Below are 17,993 nucleotides of genomic sequence, written 5' to 3'. Positions count from 1 at the left end.
TTGTTTGGAGGAGTGGTTGCTTTGTCTGAAAGGGACAAAACACGGTTAAAATTCTGTGTCCCTCACTTCACATAAAAGTTTCATAAACGCAGACTGCAATTTTTTGTTTTTGCTTTTTAAATAATAATAATAATAATAATTATTATTATTATTATCATCATTATTATTACTTAGTTTCAATTACAATAGATGGATAGAAAAACATTTTTACAATTAAACGTCACCAGACTGTTTAACATGCACCGGAAGAGGCTGGTCAGAGTTGAAAGGTCTCCCAAGTTTTCCATCGTAACGCTAAGCTAATAGCTGAAGAAGCTTTCTCTTTCATTTATAATTAAAATGTCAGCTTCAGAAGAAAATACAGAAATGGCCACCCCGTGTGTGCTTGTCACTAGCTGTGACAGCGAGTTTAAAGAAGAAGAACTAATCAAACGTAAGTTAAGGTGAAAATAACATAATAGTAAGGAAGCTAACGTTAAACAGAGCTAACTAAGCGATAGCATCTGGAAGCCCTTTTATGTATTTTTGTCGGGTTAATAGCGAATTTCTTCCATGCGTTTAAGCCATTTTATGTTCTTTACTTTCGCCAAGCTGATATACAAGCGATATGGTAATGCTAATTAAGGGTAATGCAATTCCTGTAGCTTGAGCTTTCACCGTGAGAAGCTTAGCTTGACGTCTTTGTTCATGTAGATCAACAGATTTGTTTTTGTCTCAGAAATCCTCAGTACGAAGACTTTACCCGAGCCGACAAAGCGAGACGAAACAGTGGTCTGGTACCCTTGGACCATCAACAACAAGTATTATACGGCAGATGTCAATCTGTGTGTTGTCTCAAGCACGTTTCACATGTCGTCAGAGATTGCCCAGTCCATGCAAGCTTTCATCGCTTATTTTGACAGCAAAGCGGTATGTGACATAAGAAGTTATATTTATAAGTCTAAACAGCACGTTTCTTCATGCCTTTATATCATCCATTATGTTTGCAGAAAGATGGGCTGCAAAAGCTACAACCTTGGATACCGGTAGTGGAAGATCTTGCGCCAGAGGTGCTCATCCTGGTCTGTGACAGAGTCTGTGAAAATGGTCAGTTTTTTCTGCTCTGCATGTGGCTTGCAGAAAACACTGTCTTACATACAAGTTGTGGGGGATACAACTTCTAATTTATGTTGTAGGAGTCACCAGACATGAAGCGCAGCAGTGGTGTTTGGCTCATGCGTTTGAGCTTGTAGAACTCAATCCTCAGGAGCTCCCAGATGAGGATGGTGAGTTTCTCAAATGGAAGAAATGAGCAGTGACACCACCCAGATTTATATCTCAATTCTTTGTGTTTTGATAATTTTTTCACCCGCATTCACACTATTCTGTTTCCCCTATCAGACGACTTTCCAGAATCCACAGGAGTAAAGAGAATTGTTCAGGCTCTCAATGCAAATGTGTGGTCCAGTGTGGAAATGAAGGATGGTAAGATGACATAACCTTTTATTTAACTACTACATACTCTGTGTATGCATGTATGGCATGTGACAGTTTACATCTCGTAACAGGGCACAATCAGGGCTTTGGTCTGATGAGCAGTTTGGTGGCTTCCAGACATAACAACCCACGCACCTGCCAAGATCCACCAGTCAGTGCATTTTCCTTTTTTGATATTGATCGATTTATTTAGGTTTTAATAGTGTTTTTAATGCGTTTTCTTGCTGGCTTGCTTGAATCAATACAATTTCAATTTATGTCGTTTTTAAAGTTGTTTTTGTGGAGGCATGCTGATCCAAGCTGTTTTGTTTCTTTGGTAGTCTTCCAGCTTACCAGTAGAGGGCACCGTTAACAATGAGGAGCCTAACCATACAGAAAGTACTACAAACACAGACACACAGGAAGAGGCAGTAGTTGGTAAGTGAATGCCTTGTGATAGAATATTTTTTACTAAGTCGTGAAACAATTTTTCTCAGATTTCTCAAAATACTACTGCTGCCACTGTTAGTTATGTGTATAAACATACAGCACATTTTTTTGATCTCCCTCAGATGCAATGACTGATTTGGACATTCAGGAGCTCGCCAACCTCACAACTGGAGATGTAGATGTTGATAACTTTGAACGCCTTTTTACCAAATTAAAGGAGATGAAAGGTAAATGGGGGAATTTTAAAAAAAGATATGCAAATCTTGTTTTTTCTTTCTTTCTTTTTTTTTATTTAAAGGTATGTTGTCCCTGTGGAGGTTAAATATTTTCTATAGAGTAGAGACATTTGTCTCACTTTGAATAGCTAAGTGAGCATCTTTAATGTATTTAGCTTTTTTTTTCATTATATTTTCAAAAGAGTTTGATGCATTTCAGATGATTACCCTAACTAATAAAAAGAAAGTGATTATGATAAAAAGTTTAAGCCCCCATGGTCAGTACTTTGTAAGCAACACATCTTACCATTCTTGTTTGCTGGATTTTCACCCTTTCTTTGCAAACTTCTTTCAGTTTTGTCAGATCTTTCTTCCGTCCTGCACAGCTTCTTTTAACTCCATCAACTGTTGAAGATGTTTAGCTCAGAAAATTTCAAGAACCACTGACAAATCTTCAGTGTTTGTCTCTCAGTAGCCATTGTTGGGTTGAGGTGTTTTTCGGATTGTTAAAATGTTGTTAAATACATCATCTTTTTTTATCTTGGACTTTTTTTTTGCAGACACTGCAGTGCAGAATTTGTGGTGTATAATTAAATCTATTCTTCCCTCTATCTTGTGCCAATGGCTGTAACACAAGCCATCCACCCATATGCTTAACAGTTAAAGAGATCATTAGGTTTATTTAGATGATCATTTGAAAACTTCTGATGCTTTTAATTATCTCTTCCACGAAGGTCATGGTTGTACAAGTAGATTAAAGCACAGTCTGCTCAATTTTCTTGAAGTTCCTTTGTTTTCATCATAGGGTTTTGATTCTAGCAATCCAATGAGTAGATCTCCTTAAAAACTTTTTTTTTTTGTTTTCCAGACATCACTTTGATATCCCTCCTTTCTTGTTAATTACAGTAAATCAGTTCCATTAATTCCACTTCCAGCTGAGTAAAGGCCTTCTTAAAGCCATATCCTGAATTGTGGGCATACAATTTTTTAATCTTCAAAAGAAAAGGCTCTTACTTAGTAGAGGACCCAATGACTGATTATTGCAGGAATAATATTTTAGGAGTCAGAATATGTATCAAGTCTTGAAATGTGCATTTCCCGAGTTTCCAGAACAATAACTATGAACAAGCCAAAGCACAGACAAGCTAGTTACCTTCAGGATTTCTGAGAGCACAAAGATTTTGGAATACTTACATTGCACAAAAACTCTAGTCTTGCTTTCAAGGTTTCAGAAACAAACAAACAAACAAACAAAAAAAAACCCAACAAATCAACATTTCATCAGGAGTGCTCAAATATTTGGATGCCAGTGCACCTGATGTCATTGTGGCTGACTGATGATTTTGGTCTTCTCTTATTTTAAACCTACAGACAAAGCTTCTTCGTTACCCCACGAGCAGAGAAAAGTTCACGCAGAAAAGGTAACTTTTTTTTTTCTTTAGAGTGTTTTAATTTAACCCTCAATTAGCTCAATACATGAACTGTTGACACACAATCTGCTTTCTAGGTGGCAAAAGCATTTTGGATGGCCATCGGTGGTGATGAAGATGAGATAGATGGGTTATCATCAGGAGAGGAAAGCTAAAAGTAGCTGGCTGTAACTTGGACTCCTTTCACCTGATCCTCCTGTTTTTCTTGGGGCTTCCACAAGATTCAGCATCATGTGACATCCTGCTTGCACTTGGAAAGTGGAGATGCTTACAGATGGCACTGTAGGCATTGGTATATTTAGAAACTGTGGATTCTTAATATGAAATGATGTATTGAAAAAACAGATGGGATTTCCTGATTGCAAGAAAAGCAAATGAGTGGCCCTGATCCTCAATCTACTCCCCTGGGTTCCTCACTATGCTTTAGCCCTAAGTGAACCTCAGCACGCGATGGTGTTGATGGTGGGGAAAAACATGAAATGTATGTGGTTTGTGTATTTGTTATTAGGTACATTGATACGTATATTTTAAAGGTAAATGATGTGCCTTATCCTAAAAACACATATAATGCACACTGGAATAAATTAACACAAAATCTTGTGATTTTAATATTTAGTGAGTATGTTTTATTTGTTGTGAACACTCACATGGGTTCACAATCTCTATTCAGCTTAAATAAAAGGATATATGTGTATTGTGCTTTGCGATTAACTCTGCAGTAAATAAGTAATTTGGGGGTGTTTCTAATATTTTATCAAGCCTTAATGAGTAGAGAAGCACATTTAAAAATACGCTATACCATCACAAACTATGCCGTTTAGCAAAAGTGTTGCGTCACCTCTAAAGATTTTCTGATGATATCATTTATTACAGGACACTTATCAGCTTTTTGTATAGCAATTTAAAATTTTTGTCACGGTGTATAATAATGTTTCAACAAGCAACTTTACTCATTGGTGCAGGGTGACGTATGAGAGGCGGAGTGTACCCCAGACAGGTCGCCACCCTAACACAGAAAGGGTCAATTTAGTGGTACAATGAATGCACCAGCAACACTGTTCTTTTTACATTTATATTTCATACATAATTCCTTTTACAGAGAAGCAGCCCTCTTTTTACTGTTTTGCAATTTATTAAAATTTCACAGACATTCTAGACATTTGAGAACAAATATTAGTCTACATTAAAAAACAAAACAAAAACATAAGACTTGGATCATAAAACCACTAAAAGAATATCAAGGAACTGAAGTACTGATACAGACCTACCACATACCTAATGCACTGTGTAGTACAGTGTTTCCGTTCAGCACCATGTAACTCCTTTAAATAGATTACTTGGTGACTCAGTCTTATGTACTGTGAGTGAGTGCAGGATTAACATGGTGACGTCTTAGACAACGACCAAGGACAGTGAGCATATTACACATGGCTTATATTGTAATGTACATGTAATATACAGTATTTAGTGGACAAGCAAATTACCACAACCGTTAAAGTGACACAATAAACTTGAAATGCATCATTTACCCATAAGGAGCATAGTGTACCATTGGTTAACAATTGATAATACATAAGAGGACCTGCATTGGTTTTTTTCACTCCACACTGCCAACAACAGATGAACACAACCTTGGTCACTGTACACTTCATACTTCAAGTCACATGGTGTCCAGATTCAGTCACTCTACTATAATGACTCATCGAGCCCGTTATCAAATAACACTAATGGTTGGTACAGTATTCCTGTGCCACACTTCAGAACCAACTCACCTGAAAAGTTCATCCAAGTAGTCTTACTGTGAATCCACCCATGCCAGAGTTCACTTTGATCCACCCTTTCAAGCAATGGATGACTAGCAGATTACACAAGCTATAAATATTTATGTACAATCATATTTAGGCAATAAGAAAAATAGATTCTCATGCAGGACAATATGCAAAAATAACTTAGAAAATGTCTCTTTCATTGAGCAAAATACTTTTAATACAAGGGCTCTATATCAGAAACACTGATGCTGTTTTTTTAACTAGACAAAATACCAATTCACTGATCAGATAATTGGTTTCTTTATTGATCATAAATCAATAAAGGATAGTACCTTCTACTTAAAATATTAATGAAATATATTCTGTCACTATAAATAACATTTCTCATGTTAATTTATGGTTTGTTTAATAAATAAGCTTCCCAATTCAGTGATTGCTGGGACACTAAAGGCTTATTCATAATATTGATTAATTCATAGAATCAAAAATGTTTTAAAACATGTCGATGGCCAAGTTGAAACTGCATATCTTCCAACTTGGAAAACAAACATTTCAGTCTCCTTTGTGAAATGTAGAGTTAATTAACTGGAAGGACGGACATAATATGTAAAAGAATAATCATGAAGATGCATTTCTGTCTTCTGAAAATAATAAAAACCATAAAAATGTCCTACAATGATCATGAAATTGAGACACTAAAGACAGTGCTGTACATGTGATGAGAAATGTCAAATACAGCAGGGGAAAGGCTGTTTCTGTGGATTGATTCCTATGGGGGTTTTGGGTGTGGATGGGAAGGAGGGCTGCTCCTAGGACACACTAGAGCAGTGGATGCTGGGGGAGCCCATCTGTGTGAGGACCTTGTCCAACCACTGAAGGGGACCGTTAAGATGTAGCTCTATCCAGCAGGGGGTGCTGGTCACTGTCTGACGTCTGCAGAACACAAAGAAGGAAAGCACACATTTCTATCATTGCTGAAGATTTTCTTCTATACTATATTATAACAGTCGCTGTCTTATAGCTTATACAGTCCATATTTTTGGAAGAATTTCCCGAACAGTGATGCCAGCGCTGGGCTATTTCTGAAGCCATTCAAGTATCTCCAAGGATGTTTTTCTCCAAGGTGTTTGGTGCCAGAAATACAACACGCACCATTCATAGTCCAGTGGGAATCCCCCTTCCAGAGGCAGTCAGAAATATGTCCACACCCCACTTCATACCCCCCTCACTACTGCATGCCTGCTGCATTCTTCCTCCTCTCTTACAGAGTCACAGTTACACCATCCCCCATCACCTTCTTTTCCTGTTAAAAGTCGGCCTCAGTCAACAACCCAAAGTCATGTTTTTCTTCTCTTATTCCTCACTTCTCCAATTATGATTGAAGATATGTTTAACAACCTCTTTGGAATATTGTGCATTCATTTGTGTAATAAGTTCTACAATGGATTCAATTGTCTGCATGTTTCCCAAACAGAAGGAAACTTACAAATTCTTTTCTTCCAGCATTTTACTGCCTAATAAACAAAATGTTGACTCACTATGCCTCAATTTGATTGTATATGCAGTGTACAATTTAAGTTTCCACATCACGTTTAGGAAAAAAAAATGCACTGCAGAGACTTGAAAAACATGAGTAATACGAGCCACTCACTAGCTGGGTCAGTTAAATGTTAACTTGTCTTCTGACCTCTAAGCAGGCCATCTACCAGCCAAAATATTTAGTACACTGACATTTATTAACTACCTGTAAATGACCTAACCAGAAAATGACATTTATTTTAATCACTACACAACCTCTACCATTTCCGAACACCATATTACACATTTACACCACTACAACATGACATCGGTCCTTCTCATGTATTACTTTACTGTCAGTCAAATAATAAGCAGATGTAACAATCTCTTATACTTTGTAAGTAATATAAGAAAAATAGTAAAATATTTACCTGTACTCAGCTCCCCAACCCTTAACAAAACTCATCCGAATAGTACACATCCTGGTGAGTTGGTAGACTGCCTCAAATCCCTGGTTGACTGACTGAGAGAGCAGTGCAGCAAACTCCTGGTTGTTAAAGATCTTCAGGTTGCAGCCTAGCAACAAATTTTTATTATCAGGTTTACTAGCACAGAGAATAAAAGAAATGTCAGGGGCAGAAGAACACAGTTATACACAGTCATACTCTGGTCATATTGCCTTTAATGAGTTTGTGTTTGTATGCACGTTGTGCTGACCTGGAGGTATTTTGCACACAGTGGCAGGATGCCACCCATAGCGCTGGTTGCAGTTAGGACTTTGGACAAAGATGGCGCTATCACTGAGACATTCTGCAAACACCTCACCCCCAATGTAGTATAACCTCACACCCCGACCTGGAAAAAGAGGAGAGAAAAAAAGAAGCTAGCTCAGCATAAAACAACCTTCACATATAATCAGAACAAATTTATGCCGTCCCTTCGAAATACAGTTAATACCTATGTGTCTGCGTGTGAGCTCTACTCCTGAGTTGCGGTTGACGTTTGACAGCAAGCCCAGACAGAAGCGTTCGGAGTTGGAGGGGTCTGTGAATCCATCTACTGTAAGGGAGGGCTGGGAAGCGTGGAAGGTCTCTCCAACACGCTGGTTCAACTCATAATAGGAGATGGAGCACCAGAAGGCAGATTCACAATATGTCACAGGTTGAAAGTCTGGTAAGACAAAGAGACATTTACAGGTTTAATCTAGTTCCATGATGAAAGAATTAAATAGTTGAACAGCTTTGTCATCAAATTGATGCTGAAGGTGCAGCATCATGACCAAGTCCTGACAAGGTTTCCTTTGGTTCCTCTCCAAAAGCTCTTTCCCATGACCTTCATAACCTCAGCCAGCCATGAAATACCTTTCTTAAAAAGCAAAACAAAACAAGGACCTCCTAGTTTGTCTCCACATAGAATAACCCGCCAAGCAGACATTTACTGCATTATCTTAAAGCTGCGTGTAGCTGGTTTTTCCACACATAAGAACAGACCAAACACAAAGACTCCATTCATACCATACTTACTGCCCTGAAGCTAAGCCAGACACGATCCACTCACTCAAGTGTGTGCGTACATTGCTCATCAGTCTCATAAACAGACATTCAAACACACTAACCCCCCAAAAATAAATAAATAACATAATGTTCTCCACAAATAAATAAACAACAACAAAAAAATCAAGGATAGTAATGCAAGTGATGCATTGATCCAATGCAGAAGTGTCATAAAATACAGTTGCTTCAATGGCTGCAACAAGAGAGATGGACTCCCCTGTGAAAATGTTTCACTTAACAGCTAATTTGCACCTTCTTAACAACTGTACTAATGACGAAATTCTGTATACATGTTTTTTTCTTAATATATCTTATATAGTGAATTTTTTTGGAGACTTTAAAGTTAGGTGTTTAGCCACTTTGAGTGAGAGCTAGGGCAATAAAAGCAATTACAGCCACTAGCTGACTGCTAGGCTTCACCTCTTCTAATTTAAGTTACTGAAATCTACATTTTGACTGTATTTGTGGTGTGTGCAGTTTTTGAAAGATGACAATGGAACTGTCTGACAGATAAAGTGGCTTGCACGGTAGTACAGACTGTCCACGAAGTTTGTGCTTCAGTTATGGTGACTGGAATTGTATTGCACAGTTTATTGAAGCATCCTGTTGTTTCGTGTTGCTATCTAAATATGGTCACTTGTGACCAAAAAAAAAAACCAAATTGTTGTGTGTGTTAGCCAACTGAGCCACCAGGATCCCAACCCCAGTGTCCATTTACATCCATTAACGGAGCAGCCAATAGAGCATAACTACATACCGCTGATGCAAATGCTCCTTTACCATTATAAATTAATAATCTGCAGTTCAGGTGTACATGATGATAGTGACTACCAGCCAGTGTCTTTCAGCGTTTATTTAGGTATTAAAGACTGAGCACAAGCATGTGTACAGTAGAGTTGTGGCAAGTTTTCATACAATAGCGAACTATAACCGGCCATTTCAGACTATATAAAGTCATTATACATCCGTGTCCTCTTTTTCTTTTTTTCATGTGGAGTGATTGCCCTCTTGAAATAAATACAATAAGTGTTCATTTTACATTTAGAGGTTGGGATCAGACTAAAATTATTGAAATATCACCAATTACACTAACCAAAAGAAGAAAATCAGAAAAGGGTAGTTACCTTGTAGAAATAAATAAAGACCACTTAGTGTTTGAAAAAATTCAGTTTTCATGTGAATTCAAGTGAAAAAAGCAAGACGAATTAAATTATTGTCATCCATGCTAGTTAAGGAACTTTGACCATTTTAAGGGTTTGAAAACTAAATGGCTCTTTTGCCAACTTCTCATCTCTACTATTCCAAATACGGACAAACATATGGAGGAAAAAAACAGTTAAATCCCTTGTGCTACTCAAATTTGAATCAAGCAACACACCTCAAAATCATTATGATAGCTTTGACCATTCAATTTGTTTTATAGGCTCTCTTGCATGACACACTTGACACACACTTTAGTGATGACAGGCTCTAGCACATGAATTACGTGCAAATATTCTATTACAGCACTTGTACTTTTAATGATATCATTACCTACAGGTTTGACTTTGGTCATAACTGGAGAACCATTTATAAAGTTTCTTTATAAATATGTTATTATCAATTTTTTTCCCCATTCACTATTTGGCAGTTCTTTTACTGCTCAGCTTTGTTATACATACATATATCTTCGAGGGTGTAATAAGCTTTTTCCTAACAAGCAAAAACTTCAAATCCAGATTAAACACTGGATTTTAAACGAATGGCTGATATTTCTATTGGTGCACATAACTTAAAATATGTCCAGGAGCTAAAGCTGAGTAAACTTGACTGACTGATGTCACTTACCAGGATTATTGTTTGCAGGGGATACAGGATTGGGTGACAGGCTGGGTGAACCTGAAACAGTGGTAATAGAAGGTGGGTTCATGACCATTATAAGCTGTAATTAGAGTAGTATAAGCTTCAGGTGTGTGTACAGTCAGGTGACTCACTTGTGTCCATGCTGTGGTTAAGCTGGTGATCATTTGTCTCACCATCCTCACTCAGGTACCCTGGTGGGGGAGTTTCTGTAACACATGGGTTAAGCACACACCGTTGTTCTTTTGCGTGTTTAAACTGCTTCTATGATGCAACATATTTTAATATAATATAAAAACTGCACTCAGGAACAACATTTTTGGGGCATGAGCCACAAACTAAATCATCCCTGAGAAAAATAATTTAGAGACCGAGTCAAGAATGACTGGGATGCGTTTTTTGGTTTTTTTTCCCTCACCAGGAATATAGTTGTTCTGGGGCTCAATGCCAGCGGGAAAATTGGTGTTTTCAGGGATGGATGGGCTGTAGTCATCCAGTGGTGGGAACTCGGCAGGGATGTCTGTATGTCGTGGCACTAGAACGGGAGGCAAAACTGGAGACAGTGGATCAGATCAGTTCTGTACCCAGTTTGGAGAAAGCTTTAATTTAACTACAATCATGTGGAACACGTAGCAATTAAGAACACTCACTTGGTGTCTCCACCCTCTGGTAGTGATAGGGGTTGACACATACTTCATCCTTCTTGGTGTGAAAGGCAAATTCACAGTGGTCGGCAGCTCTGAGTTCATGGTGGGACTGCAGATCTGGCCAGCGCCACAAGCGGCAGTAGATCACATGAGGAAGACCTTTTCTGTGGGAAACCTGCAGACGTCCATCCAAAGACCTGAAAGACATCACGGTCGAAATATAAAACATTCAGATTAAATTTAGTCACTCTGTGCTGCTTTACCCTCAATTGTTACTCTAAAATATTTTTCATCTTCAATACAGCTCACAAAATATGTCCAAGAACAAAACACGGCACTAATTCTACTGACACCTGGGTTAATAATATCAGAATGTAAATGTCTATTTTTACATTTGAAGTGGAAAAGGCCAACCATGAAGCAGTTTTCTTTAAAACTAATATTAATATTTAAGTACTTAAGGTACCTTTGTAGTGTAAACCTATGTATACCCTTCGTGTAACTGAAATTTAAAAAAATGTAAAGGACGGATTGTATTGGAATCTCAGTGTGGGGTAACTTTTTGATGACTTAACAACATTTCAGTTTAATGTGGAGCTGTGCAACATGATAAGTGGTTTTCATTCTTTGGCCAACTTTTAGGTACACAAATAAATTATTTATGCATTAACTTCTTAAAATGAACAGGAAAAACTTTTTTTTTAATGCTTAATTTATGAGTTTTTTGATCCAATGTAGATTCTGCTGTCCCTCCCTCAACTGTGAATGGCCTAATGACCTAAGTGCCAATCATTCTGCTTCCTGTCTGCACTCACTGCTGATTGGAGTGATTCCCAATCCAGCACACAAAGTTGATCAGTGAATCTACTTAGGCGTTGCCCTTTTTAAGTCCAGCATGTATGTTCCTTTGCACTGTGATTTAATGTAACCCACCAACTTTCTGGGTTTCTTGAACATTGATTTAGTTGTTGATGTTGCAAGACACTTAGAAGACGTATGTGTCTTTAAGGTACTCTTTACTACCTGGGATAACAGACACTAATAACACTGTTTTAGAGATGTAATAACAGACACTCTGCTCACATTGTGCACACATTACTTGTTCTTTTGTTATTCAAATTATGGAAAAAGGTGGTATTTTCTTTTTCATTTTCAACACTCACATGACCTACTGTCCCTCTTGAATCACAACGCAACGTGGTTCATACATCTTATTTTGAACAATAAATATCCTTCCCAAAACCAACAATGTCTGGTTCTATCCAGATTCTCTCCACCCTAGCTGAACTAAGACATAACACTAATAAATAACAGCTCCAATCCTGACAAGGTTTTTTTTTTTTTCTTTAAAGCCACCTGGTGAGAGACAGGCATCTTCGAAAAACTGCCACAATGTCTTCAGTCTGTTCATGTAATTCCAGACTGACTCCATGTTAAGACCAGAGCTCCTTGAAAGCAATACCATCTGCAGGACACATTCTGCAAGACTGTTTTTGTAACAGCTATACAAGAGTCTCAAAAATGTCCTCTATTTTAATGAGGACTGTAGATTCTTGTCATTTTTGTAGCTTCATGTAGAGACGCTGAGTGAGACTGACACACAAGGACCCAGTGAGGCTCAGTTAGCAATGCAATACCTAAAAGGGTGGTTTTATCTTTCAGCCATACAAAACAGACTTTTTAATGGTTTAGTATAATGATAATATCTGCATTTAAATTTGTTCTCTATAAGCCATGTTTTCACTATGCAATTTTGTCTCACAATGGGGGCAAAATCTTCAAGGAAAATGTGCAACCAGAACAGAGGACGGCACTTCTGGTTTTGCCAGTAGCTAAAATGACAAATGGTGGAATGATTGGAAGAACTGTGGAAAGGCTAAAATGAAAAAAGGGCCCCATTGTTAAAGATTGCAAATAAAGCAATGAGTGACAAAATCTCATTTTAAGATGAGTGAAAACAAGGTCCAGTTGCCAGTATTGTTACCTAATACAATCAGGTATTTAAAAAATAGGAAGAACTCCAGTCCTCCTTATGATGACCTCCAGCATTATTTGCTGGGTCAGCCTAGGTCAGCATTTGCATGCCTCAGCTGAGAGGCTGGCCTGGGCTAGTTTCTGTCTCCCTGGTTTGCCACTCTGACATGATGACCACTGTCACACAGCCAGTTGAGGCAACCTTCCTGTTCAGCTGAATATACAACAACAGTACATCCACCAGCCAGGAAGTAAGAGCATCACACTACCAACCAAATCACACCTCTTACCAAATCAAAACCCCTGAGTGGAAGACAAACCACTTTTTGTCAAACACTCCAACTCCAGAAGCAACCACAACCAGCTGATTATACTACATAAATAAATGCAAGTGCAGCGCAAAGTGCCTGCATCTGCAGAAGCGCATTAAAAAAATGTTAACGTTTGTCTTTGTTAAAGGACATCTGGTGGCCTACTAGTTAAGACACACACTATATGGACCTAGGATTTCAGTATCACCAGCTGCTCAGTTTTTATTTACATCTGTTCATTTAAGCCAAAACACTAAAATGAAGTCCCTTCATTGCATTTATGCAGTTTTATATAACGATGCACCAATAAAAGGCAAACCAAAAGGCAAACCTTTGCAGTAAGCTCATACTTTTTACTCTACTTACTGTGGGTGGTGTAAAATCAGTCATGGATGCCAGAAAATTGTGGTTCCCTTAGTTTCACAGTTTTGACATTTTGGTACATAATAATTTCCTGCTGGTTAAGTTCATTCTAGGTGCAAGCACCTCAGGCAAGCACTTGACCACTCTAAATGCTCACAACCCCTTTCTCTCCACGCCACATTAGAGGAGGTGATGAAAGTACAGCACAATGCAGGTTGGCTGCAATACAGAATCACTGAGTCACTCTATCCCCAACAGATAGCAACACAGCTGTTATTCTGTAAAGTCTACTGTCTATGAACCCACTGACAACTTGAACCACAATCCAAACAGTGGCCCACGCCCTCCCTAGAGCCCAGAGCACATTCCCAACAACTGAGAAAAAGGTTTTAATGTAGGTTACCACCCATGCTTTGACTTCCACACTTACTGTGATGGGAGACTCCCAGTTTTGTTAGCAATCAGGCCTACAAGCTGCCTTTTAGGGCTTGGAAAAAATTTCTGGAGGCTTTTTAACACTCAAAAGAAGGTCACTGAAGCTCCTTCTGTACTAATTATTAAGAGGAAAAAAAGGCGTGGAACAGCCCTATTTGTTTTATGTGGGAACAAAAGCTAAAGAAACAAAGAATCTTTTTAAATAGCAGGCTTCGTGTTATACCAATGTCTCTACTGTCATTGCTATACCTGTAGCAACAACCTGGCATAATATAGCAGTTTTTCACTCAGTGTTCATCACTCCATAGCTTATGGTTGGTAAATAGAGACATTCCATGTTCCAGTTAGGCAACACGCTTATGTATTTACCAACTCCCCAATTTGTCAGTCAGCATTATCCTTTGTTCTTACTGTAGCTGCTCCAATGGGCTCGCCTCTAACTTGAGAAAGGTTCAACTCTGACCAACCACTTTGCACTGCTAACGTTTAGATCAACTTTCACTCCTATATTTGTCTGAATTTTACTGACATTCCACAGAGACCCCCACTAAATCGCTGCTAGTCTCTTCCTGTGGGGACACTCTTTAAGTCTCTGGGCCTCTACTGGAGGGAGGGGACACCATTCTTAAAATGCTACATCTTGTTTTGGTGTTTTGATTGTGGCACTGGAGACCTGAATTGATTGGAAGGACATAGCTTCTTGGCATTCATCAAACCATTTACTGATCACTCATGCCAACAGGGAAACACTCATTCTGGAATTGAGTACTGCCATTTCTAAATGTTTTATCATAAGATAAAGTGACCATTTAAACTAACTTTGTATTGAGTTGTAGTAACTTTTCTCTTTAAAGGGATAAGGTGACCCAAAGTATGCCAGCACAATGCCATCATAAAATAAGTAGGGGCTAAAGGTCCAAATTTTTCCTGTCACTGTCGCAGGTCTCAAGGTCATGGTAACAACATTCATTGTGTTAACTCCTTACCCTTGAAGAGCTGACAAGGAGTAACCCTTTCTGAACTGAGTGGTTTCTGTCACGTTTCAGGCCTGCTTATAGAACAAAATGATTGGGTGTGCATCAGAAATTAGTGGATAAGGACTTAAAGGTTATAAGGAAAGGGGCTACTTATGTGTCCTCTGATTGAAGACTGTATACAATAAGTAAACATATTTAACTGCACACATGCACTAAGCTCCCTAAACACTTAAAAACACCTTCCCAACATTGGGTAGGACCCAGCAAACAGACAAAACAGTTTTGGGAAACCTCTGGGGATGTCCAGGACTGTCTGGCACCAGGACACTGACAGGAGACCTTTAGGCTGGAATAATGTCTTCCTTGATCAGGCCTGTTCTTGCCCGCTGATGCTTGATTAGATTGGAAAGAATCCAGGGAGTGTGGATGCCAGGTTGAGACATTTGTGAACTGCTTTTTTATGTTGTGGAGTGTGTCCCTGCTTAGGGATTCCACCGCCACCAGATGTGTGAGGTAGGTAATCATTTAATCATTTAAGATGGTGTTACATGTCAAAGTGCTGTCCGCATGAATCCCAGCAACCACCAAAACACTGCGGTCTGACAAAATGATCAAAGTTACGTATTTCACTAAGGATTTTTATGTTGTGCCTAATCAGTCTATTTCTGTGCACTCATTCAAAGCACCGATAATACAACTGCGTGGCTTCAATGTGATGTGTCACACCCAGTGAGTCCACCTCATGTCTGACAAATTGTGCAGGTCTAATACAGATGGGTATCCCATATGGGGAATCCCAAACTGGACTCTTATTATAACTTTCCCAGAGCACAGACACACACAGTCTAAACATCCTCTATGAGTCAGGCTCCAGCTTAGCCAAACCACTCCCTCTCCTGTTTATCACATGTGTGAACTGTGGACATATTTATGCAGCACTAGTTACCATGTCAGCAGGTGAAGCTAGCTCGGAGATGTGACAAACACTCACTACTACAGCATTGCCTCACAATTACATGCTGCACAGCTGGTCTTACTACAGATCATATCGTTGCGCAATCTAATGCTGGAAAATAACATAACAGACTCTAATATATGGGTTGAAACACACCATCGTATTCCTTTAACGCTACCAGGCAATTAAATATATATTTAAGACCAATGGGTGCCAATTGTGTGCTCCCTATCTGCAGAACAAAACTGTATTTATTTAAAACGGGTTAAGATGATAAGATGATAGAGCTAATGTTAGCTCTAAATACAATGCACGATTGTTTTTGTTCTGGCGGCAGGTCCAATCAAAACCCATGTCATAACATCAAATGCTTTATGTTGTCTTTGATGTGGCAATTCGCCAGTTTGACTTTGCTCTATATAAAATAAAGCTGCTTTAAGTACAAACATCTGCTAATATCAACTCAAGCTAACTACCTAGCTGCTTGGGCTAACGCTAGCTGTCATCAGCATTAGCTTGCTAGCTCACTTACTCAGAGGCAGTCAGTCAGAGCTCTGTCTTTGTCTTTACCTGGGTATAGTTAGGCATTTCGTATTGGCATTCTGTGTTGTGATGGCCTTCTCCAGCTCGTCCAGCTGTCCCGTCCGTTTTAACTTCTTCACCAGACTTTTGACAGCCTTTTCACACCATTTTTCCTCCTGTCCGTTCTGCTCTCCTTTCTTCCAGCCAAGAAGCCTCTTCACAACTGGAGGGGTGAACGGTAAGATAGACATTTTTAACCTGCAACTGCAACAACTAGTTACAGCTCCTATCTTTAACTTATTACTGTAGACACTTTGTTTTTTCAGACTTTCAACTATTTAGCTTGCTAGCTAAACTCCTAGACAGGTGAATGTCTGATGGCTGCCGGGGGCTCAGAACCAGCAGCAGCGGCGCACGTCGCAGCTTCCCTCCGTTCAAGTGTGCTCAGTGTCGGCGTGCAGCAGGACCTCGGCCAGCCTGCCTGCCCCTCCTCCTGCTCCTCAGTCAGCTGGTCTGCCCTCCTGCACCTGTATCACACAACTTTCTTACACATTACACGGCCACTAAATGCTACTTTGTAATATAGAAAAACACAATGACATAAAATACACGCTTATTTTCTAGGCGATTACAAATATAAAGCTAAACAAATTAATTAAAATACAAATTTTCTCTTAAATGTACGAGCCTTTAATATATAATTTCTCAGTGTTTATTTAGGCTGGCGAATCAGGAAGGAGGAATATTGGCGACTAAAAACCTGCACGAGAAACGGGGGAGGGGGGACAAAAAGTATATGAGCACTGAAAAGTGATCCAACTTTTGCATTTACTGTGTCCGAGAATAGAAGACCCTTGGGAGTAATCCCTTTGATCCCCTCATAAATGTGATTTAATTTCACTTCAGATGCATCTTTCCAGAAATGTATGAGGGAGGTCACTGTGCATTCAGGGGTATTTCAGGTTTTATGGTGTTATTGATAAGTGCACTGCCTCCCGTAAACAGCTGTGTGCCTGTGCTATAAATACCCCCATCCAGGACAAGCCCCTCTTCCCTCTCTTTATTTATAGCTTCTATCAATGACTCCTGTCTATTTTTAAGTAGGTATTTGGCATAGCTCCTTACTTCCTTCATCCTAAATAAATATTATAGCTGTCATAGCAATGTCACAAGGACACCTTCATGACTCTCTGTTCACCAGCCAGCTGAGTGCTGCATGTATCTGAAAGTATTCCGTGTTCAGTGCATTTATCTCAAAAACACCCAAGGACTTATAATGGAAGTAATGATTACAATTATATATTAATACAGATTTTCTTCAGATGTCAGTCATTAAAGGGGGATCTATTGCGTGCTTCCTCATTATTTTACTTTATATATTGTTCCAATATTGGGTTGAAATAATGGTGACACTGTGTGCAGGTTATCCCTATGAGCCAAAGGCTCAGGCTTCAAACTGCTGCACACACTCGTTTTAGAGCAACGCATACATGCTCATCTCAGGCACACAGCTCTGGCTCTGTGCAGACACTGCCCATCCACTTGCAATTCAAGCCTTCTACTTGCAGGGGTGAGCCAAT

At 39.0% G+C, this 17,993-nt stretch overlaps 2 protein-coding genes across 3 annotated transcripts; one reads left to right on the top strand and one right to left on the bottom strand.

Moving 5' to 3' along the window:
• The first annotated feature begins 234 nt into the window (after window positions 1–234).
• On the top strand, window positions 235–4,249 carry aagab (alpha and gamma adaptin binding protein). The gene is made up of 10 exons (XM_031747299.2): window positions 235–433; window positions 719–909; window positions 990–1,086; window positions 1,176–1,265; window positions 1,381–1,464; window positions 1,548–1,627; window positions 1,797–1,893; window positions 2,028–2,132; window positions 3,492–3,541; window positions 3,628–4,249. The coding sequence occupies exons 1-10, from the start codon at window positions 340–342 to the stop codon at window positions 3,703–3,705; spliced, it is 966 nt and encodes a 321-aa protein (XP_031603159.1). The 5' UTR covers window positions 235–339; the 3' UTR covers window positions 3,706–4,249.
• A 1,264-nt stretch (window positions 4,250–5,513) lies between these two features.
• Window positions 5,514–16,920, bottom strand: smad3b (SMAD family member 3b). 2 transcript variants are annotated; one of them, XM_031747298.2, is made up of 9 exons: window positions 16,462–16,917; window positions 10,880–11,073; window positions 10,648–10,782; window positions 10,364–10,438; window positions 10,218–10,268; window positions 7,795–8,007; window positions 7,555–7,692; window positions 7,269–7,413; window positions 5,514–6,252 (listed from the first exon to the last, which is right to left on the bottom strand). In XM_031747298.2, the coding sequence occupies exons 1-9, from the start codon at window positions 16,662–16,664 to the stop codon at window positions 6,129–6,131; spliced, it is 1,278 nt and encodes a 425-aa protein (XP_031603158.1). In that variant the 5' UTR covers window positions 16,665–16,917; the 3' UTR covers window positions 5,514–6,128. The 2 variants fall into 2 exon arrangements, with proteins under 2 accessions (XP_031603158.1, XP_039470857.1); XM_039614923.1 differs by lacking the exon at window positions 5,514–6,252 and having other exon boundaries at window positions 7,275–7,442; window positions 16,462–16,920.
• Window positions 16,921–17,993: the final 1,073 nt, after the last annotated feature.

Source organism: Oreochromis aureus, linkage group 7 (genome assembly GCF_013358895.1).
Source record: "Oreochromis aureus strain Israel breed Guangdong linkage group 7, ZZ_aureus, whole genome shotgun sequence".
Taxonomy (NCBI): domain Eukaryota; kingdom Metazoa; phylum Chordata; class Actinopteri; order Cichliformes; family Cichlidae; genus Oreochromis; species Oreochromis aureus.
The sequence above is the reverse complement of the archived record's forward strand: the minus strand, read 5'-3'. Positions and strand labels throughout refer to the sequence as shown.